General features: G+C 30.8%; 1 protein-coding gene across 1 annotated transcript; it reads left to right on the forward strand.

Moving 5' to 3' along the window:
- Nucleotides 1-1,794: 1,794 nt before the first annotated feature.
- Nucleotides 1,795-4,315, forward strand: LOC118035475 (patellin-3). Its single transcript, XM_035041051.2, has 4 exons — nucleotides 1,795-3,067; nucleotides 3,164-3,288; nucleotides 3,408-3,558; nucleotides 3,719-4,315. The coding sequence occupies exons 1-4, from the start codon at nucleotides 1,895-1,897 to the stop codon at nucleotides 3,971-3,973; spliced, it is 1,704 nt and encodes a 567-aa protein (XP_034896942.1). The 5' UTR covers nucleotides 1,795-1,894; the 3' UTR covers nucleotides 3,974-4,315.
- The last annotated feature ends 3,060 nt before the right edge of the window (nucleotides 4,316-7,375 follow it).

The raw sequence follows: 7,375 nt of genomic DNA on the forward strand, positions 1-7,375 counted from the left end.
TAAGCCCATGTCTTAGTTTTTCATCCATTTAAAACAGACCTAAATCCAAGATCTACAGCTCCATATATGACCTAATTACCAAACAGTGTTTCAGTTTGGACTGAACCAACATCTCTTTTCTAAGTTTGGCCCTCTCTTTGTCTTTTCAATTTAAGTACTTAAACTCATCAATCAATCCTTTTATTTATGTGATAGACCTACATTTAAGATGAATATTTACCATAAATTAAAGGTATTTTATATTATTAGATATGTTATTATAAAACATACTTTAGTTAATCAGTTATTAATACTTCAAGTGCAAAATGATAATATAAAATCTTGATAAAAATATACTTTTAAGTACTAATCACTGCGTCAAACCTAATTTCCTTGTGTTATGTTAGGACAAAATCTCTTAGGTCCAGTGTGGGGACCCAAAGCTAATGGGTCATACATGTTCTTGGATCTTAGGATTCTAAATATAATTATTTGTATTATAAATATTATTATAATTAGAAGTATTAATATTAAAAATAATATTATTTGTGTTATAAATATTATTATTATTAATAAAAGAATTAATAAATTTGAAAAAAAAAATATTATCAATATTGAGAAACAACTATAAATTTGATTTGAAGTGTAAAATTAATTATCATCATCATCATCATCAATAAATTTTAAAAAAATATTATTATTATCGAATAAAAACCATAATGTTTTTTGAAAAAATAAAAAAATAAAAATTTTGACAAACAAGTTAAATATTATTATTAATATTATTATTGGATTTCGCATTGCAATTAGACTTAATATTCTTAGGTTCAACATTTTAGTCAAACCCAACATTTTTAGATCTTAAATTTTTATAATATTTTTTTTTATTAAAATAATAAGTAAACATGTGACATGGTGCAGGCCACCTAATTAGTATCTACTAAATCAGGTAGAAGGTTCATTGTTTATCTAAAAAAATAAAATCAACCAAGTTGGTGTAGTTGTTTTGTGAATAAATTTCCACCAAAATTTAATGTTGCTATGCAAAAAAATAATCTAAAAATAATTTGATTATGAAAACATGTGAAAAAAATAACTTATTAAAAACAACTAGCCATTTTAGCACAAAAAATAATTAATAAAATAAAATTAGATAACCCAATAAAACATCATAATATAAATAAATTCAGTACACAAATAAATAATACAAAATCAAACAATCATAAACATGGAATCATACTTGTGTTCTTTTAGAATCTAGGGTTCTTCCCCTAAAAAGCTAAACCAAATTGATTCGAAAAGTTCATATTTTTTTTAAAAACAATTCAAATAATTTTATTTATTTATTTATTTTGATTTGAAGATAAATGAAAATTTTGAATTATTTATCTATTAATTAAGGTTAAATTTTTTAAAAATACCTTTAAGATCAACATAATCATAGTACATTTTTTATAAATAAATAAATAAATATATAATGTGGAGCTCTTATATTTTTTTTGTATCACAAAATTTTAAAAATAATAATAAAAAAGAATAAATAAATATAATTTGAATATCTTACTTGTGGAAAGGTTGAGTAGAGTATAAATATATATATATATATATTGATTTCACATGGAAAAAAGTAAAATCATAATAAATATATCTTAACAGTACCTTGTACATTCATAGGATTCCAGAATTTTCTCCTGCTTTTATTTTTCAACGTGTAAAAAGTTTTTTTTTAAAAAAAAAAAAAAAAAAAAAAAAAATGAGTTCGCGTGACCTATTTCTTTCCTAAGCATGTAATATATATATACACCCACACACTTCTCTATGTCTACACTCTACAGCCCCCTCCTCTTCACTTTCTCGCTTTACTCTTTCACACATTCTATCTCTCCAAAACAAAAGAAAAAAACACCACCAGGGAATGGCCGAGGAATCTTCTCCACCACCACCAGTACTTGAGCAAGCTCCACCTTCTCCAGTCATAGAGAAAGATAAAGAGGACTTGCCACCCCCAGCACCAGTTGAGGAAGCTGAATCACAAGCAGTACAGGAGAAGGAAGAGGTGCCATCACAACCAGCTGCAGCAGAACAAAAGGAGTCTAGATCATCATCCTTGGCGGCGATGATTGAGAAAGAAGAGTCATTTTCACCACCACCACAACCACCTCCTGAGGAGAAAACCGAGGTAACTGAAAAATCAGGAGCTACTAAAGAAGAGGTTGCTGTTGTTCCTGACACTGGGAAAGAGAAAAAAGTTCCTCTAACTTTGGTTTCTTTCAAGGAAGAGAGTAACGCAGTGGCTGATCTCTCTGATATTGAGAGAAGGGCTTTGGAAGAACTGAAACAGTTAGTTCAAGAAGCTCTCAGCTCTCACCAGTTTAGCAGTACTCCACCAAAAAAAGAAGAGAAACAAAGTGTCAGTGTTATTCAAGAAACTTCAAAAACTGAAGCACCCGTTCCAGATTCTGATGTTGGCACTGAGATGAAACCATCAGCAGAGACTCAAGAATCGAAAGTTGAGAAAACCTCAGAAAAAGAATCGCAAGAAGTGGCGAAAGAAGAGCAAAAGGTTGCATCCTCTTCACCAGAGGAAGTCACTATATGGGGGATTCCTCTCTTGAAAGATGATAGAAGTGATGTGGTTCTCTTGAAATTCTTGAGGGCAAGGGATTTTAAGGTAAGAGATGCATTTGTAATGATCAAGAACACAATTCAATGGAGGAGGGACTTCAAAATTGATGAGCTTGTTGACGAAGATCTAGGTGATGATTTGGAGAAAGTTGTGTTTATGCATGGTTATGATAGGGACGGGCATCCTGTGTGTTACAATGTATACGGTGAGTTTCAAAATAAAGAATTGTATCAGAAGACATTCTCCGATGCGGAGAAAAGATTGAAGTTTCTGAGGTGGCGGATTCAGTTCTTGGAGAGGAGTATTAGGAAGCTTGATTTCAGTCCTGGTGGTATTTCTACCATCTTTCAGGTTAATGATCTGAAGAACTCTCCAGGACCTGGAAAGAAAGAGCTTAGGTTGGCTACTAAACAGGCTCTCCTTTCGCTTCAGGACAATTACCCTGAGTTTGTTGCCAAACAGGTAGATTTTTATGACCATTTGCTTTATTGAGTGGATTTTGATTGAATGGTTTGTTTTTTATGCACTTAGAGTTGTGGTTTTGGGTTTTTTGTTTAGGTGTTTATCAATGTCCCTTGGTGGTATCTTGCATTTTATACAGTGATGAGTCCATTCATGACGCAAAGGACCAAAAGCAAATTTGTATTTGCAGGCCCATCAAATTCTGCTGAGACACTTTTCAAGTTAGTGAAGTCTCTATTGATCATTTAATTTTTCCAAAGTGAGATTCTTTTGATTGCTCTCTTGATTATAATTTTTTTTTTTTTTTGCTTTTATTTCTTGGTTAAAACCGATGAAACAGATATATATCTCCTGAGCAAGTGCCTATTCAGTATGGTGGCTTGAGCGTGGATTTCTGTGACTGCAACCCTGAATTTACTATTGCTGACCCTGCTACTGATATAACTGTAAAACCAGCAACCAAGCAAACTGTGGAAATTATAATTTACGAGGTACAAATTCATTGCTCCTTTTGCGCTATACTTGCAGTGACCAATGCTGCTTTGCAGTGCTCAACTCTTATGAACTGGCTCTGATCATGGACGTTTCTGCTATTGCGATATGAATGAAAGGTTTGTTCTGTTTTGGTAATATGTATTGTGGACATTGCAGAAATGTATCCTTGTTTGGGAATTGCGAGTTGTCGGATGGGAGGTGAGTTATAGCGCCGAGTTCATGCCCGAAGCTAAAGATGCATACACGATTATAATAACAAAACCCACAAAAATGTCCCCAGCTGATGAGCCAGTGGTGTCTAACAGCTTCAAAGTTGGTGAACTGGGGAAAATATTGATCACAGTTGACAACCCCACCTCAAAGAAGAAGAAACTTCTTTACAGGTTCAAGATCAACCCCTTCTCAGATTGAGTATCTCTCTGTGTTTAATGTTTCCATTTCATATAGTTGGATGTGGAAAATGAATTAATTTTTCTGTAATTTTGGTGAGCCTTTTATCTTCCTTTTTTGTTTTGGTTCTTTTGGGTCGGTAACATTGCTGGTTGAGAACAGCAAATGGTTTGCATTTGGTGTTTTCTTGTCAAATCATTTTGTGGGAAACAGGCAAATGGAGGGGGATACGGTTGTCAAGCTTATATCTACAATATGTACCATTTCACTGAAGTGTTTTGCGATGTATTTTCTCTTTTATCTCCATGTCAATATTTTAAGTACCATTTGCTTTAATGTTTACTCAGAACTCTTTATTATTCACATATTGAATGCTTCAGACTTCTGCAATTTAATTTGGCCTTATCTTTAAAGTTGAATATTGCGATCTAAGCAAGAATTAATTGAGTTTTGACTTGTGCCCTTGATAGTTTCGTGGTTACCTAACCATTTCTAATGTCAAAAATTCTGGTGGGGAGAGAAAGATATGCATGGAATTTAGTTGTTGAGTTCCACTCATGGTTTGAACGTTAACCCGCTTGAAAATGTTTCAAGGGGATAGATGTGCATGATGTGAACAGACTCCTCAACGTGTAGGTGTCCCCATGCCCATGGAAAAAGTTGTCTCTCCCGCCCCCACCCTTCTGATTACAGTCAAGGGAAGAAACAAACAGTTGTTTCATGTCTTGAACGTTACTAAAATTGATGATTCTCCATTTTGGTGTTGGATTTGTTGAAGATAACATAGAATGTGATTCTTAAATCTTACATGTTTATAGTTGAAGGGAAAGTGATGCTGTCCTTTCCCATTGTTGAAATTATAGTGGCGGCAGTGAGTCTCTGAAACAAGCGCAAAACGCTGAGTTCTGTGAGTTCCTAAAGATTCTAGAATCTGTGGATGGTTAAAGCAAATTGTTTGGAGGGATTCGTCTTGATATCCTAAAACAAATAGCTAGGCTACTGCAACTTTTCTTAATTAGCATGGTAATTTGGCACCTTTGAAAGAAACTGGAGATTCTTCACCACAGATACAGAAAAACAACATTTTCCTTAAATATCTTTAGGCCTAGGGGATTAACTGAAAATAAGCTTTGCTTCAAGGGTAATTGAAATACAAGTATGTTGGGTTTTTTTGGAATATTTTGGAATATTTATGTAATGAAATCTATAAATTTAAATTTTTAAGAGTTTTAAAGATTTATTAAACAGATTTAGAGTTGTTTAGAGTTTATGTAAAAATTATTTGAATATCAGATGTTTTTTTAATCTTAAATATTTGTTCAAGGTTAAATTGTTGTAAATTATAAGCCGTTCAAGTGTTTGGTCTTTAATAATAATTTACACGAATTATCAATGAAAAACCTTCTAAACTCTTGTAGGAGAGAGTGATTATTATATCTAAGCTTTTTATTTTGTGTTTTAGTTGTTTATGCATTGTTACTTTTCTCACTTTAGAAAATAAGAGGTATAGTTGTTTATTTATAGGAAAACTTCAATAAATAGTAAAATATCAATTTGCCTCTTAAATAATATTACATATATTATTTTAGATTAATTTTAAAAATTTATTCAATCAAGTACTTACTTGATTTTTTTAGATCTAGAATTGTAATTCCCTGTATTAATTATATTATAATCCTTCATGTCTAAAATTTATTTACAATCAAGTCACACTTGATTAATCATTTCATTTTAATTTATGACCAATGATTCTTATATATGTGATCCATTAGGTTTCCTAATAAATTGGTCAAAATATAAATTACAATTATAAAATAAAATATGATTAAATAAATTAAACAAATTAATTTATTGTCAATTGAATAACAATTGATTTATATTTGAAGATCAAGTACAATGTCTAACAACTTGTCATAACCCTCTAAATATTAAAAAAAACATAAGTGGATTTGATTTAATCTTTTCGGTGACTAGTTTTTCAGTGTAATTATCATTTCTTTATCAACAATGTTTTGATTTAGATATACTATATGTTTTGATTTAGATATTATAGCATGAAGTGTGTCTGCTCTATTGAAATTATGTTTATTTTCAATACCATAATCATTGATTATTTGAATAAGATTTGAAACTCTTTTCAAATTTCATTTCACTTCACACGTAAGAATTTACAATCAATATTATTTGAGAAAATGTGAGATATTTTTTTCAATTTACATATGATGATGAATCATCTCTTAATTACACAAATACATTTCATGTAATTTATGTTATGCCAATATTCTGTCTGTTTGTTATCCTTGATTAAAGGATAATATGTAGCATGATCAAAATATAACTCTCTATACAAGATAACTTAGTGGTTTAAAATCTAAGGATCACCAACTAATCTTGACGTGAGTCATTCCACAGACACAAGTAATCTTTTCATGTGAAATTCTCATGCGGTCAATTTCAGTGTATATGTAATCCGACAAGCACCTATAATTAGTTTGTAGGTATCTCTCGTATCTCAACTTATGCGAAAACAACTGTTTTGTTTTATAAAAGAAAAAAAAATAATATTTATTAGTCTCCAACAACTCTAATTAAGATCCAATCTTAATGGAGTAGTGACCAGGAAACATTTAAAAACAATGTTTTTGATGCAATATAAATCTCATAATTATAATAACTTTAGAATTTATTTTACAAGATATTTTTATTATAAAAACTTTAATTTTATTCCAAATTTATTAATAAAATATTAAATAAATATTAAAAACAAATAATTTTTTTATTAATAAATTAAATACATTCACACCAATATGACGACACTGACATTGTAAACTATCACAGTATAAGTCAATATTTATTTTTCTCTTCTTCATCAAGTACAAGATTGAACCATTACTCCTTTTCCAGTTTTCTTTGCTTAATTTGCACGAGACAAATCACCACTGACCTAATAATGCACATCCATTGATGACTGCATGGAAGTCTAATACATCTGTGGACTGAAATCAGCTCGAGAGAAATTAACTAATGGAGCAATGATAAAAGCCTCGGACTCGTAATCACACTGGTGCAGGCTCTAACATTAAAAATATTATCTTTATTATTATTTCTGTGCCACCTCGAAAATTGGCATGCATAGCTTTGCGTGCTTTAATTGCAGGGTAATCGAAGGTGTTAGGATCGGTGATGCAGAGGTTTAGTGTTTATTTTTTAAAATGTTGTTTTGTTTAAAATTATAATTTTAAAAATTAATTTTAAATAAAAAAATTGTAAAAATATACTGCTAATAATCATGAACATTGATCAAAGTCAACATCGATACTTCAAATAATTTCCTTCGATAATGGATGGATGGAAGGGCTAATAAAACCTAATGAAAAGCAGCTAGAGAATCTAAGAACAGACAGACAAGGGCAAGGTATCTGT

The sequence above is a fragment of the Populus alba genome, chromosome 13, assembly GCF_005239225.2.
Source record: "Populus alba chromosome 13, ASM523922v2, whole genome shotgun sequence".
Classification (NCBI taxonomy): Eukaryota; Viridiplantae; Streptophyta; class Magnoliopsida; order Malpighiales; family Salicaceae; genus Populus; species Populus alba.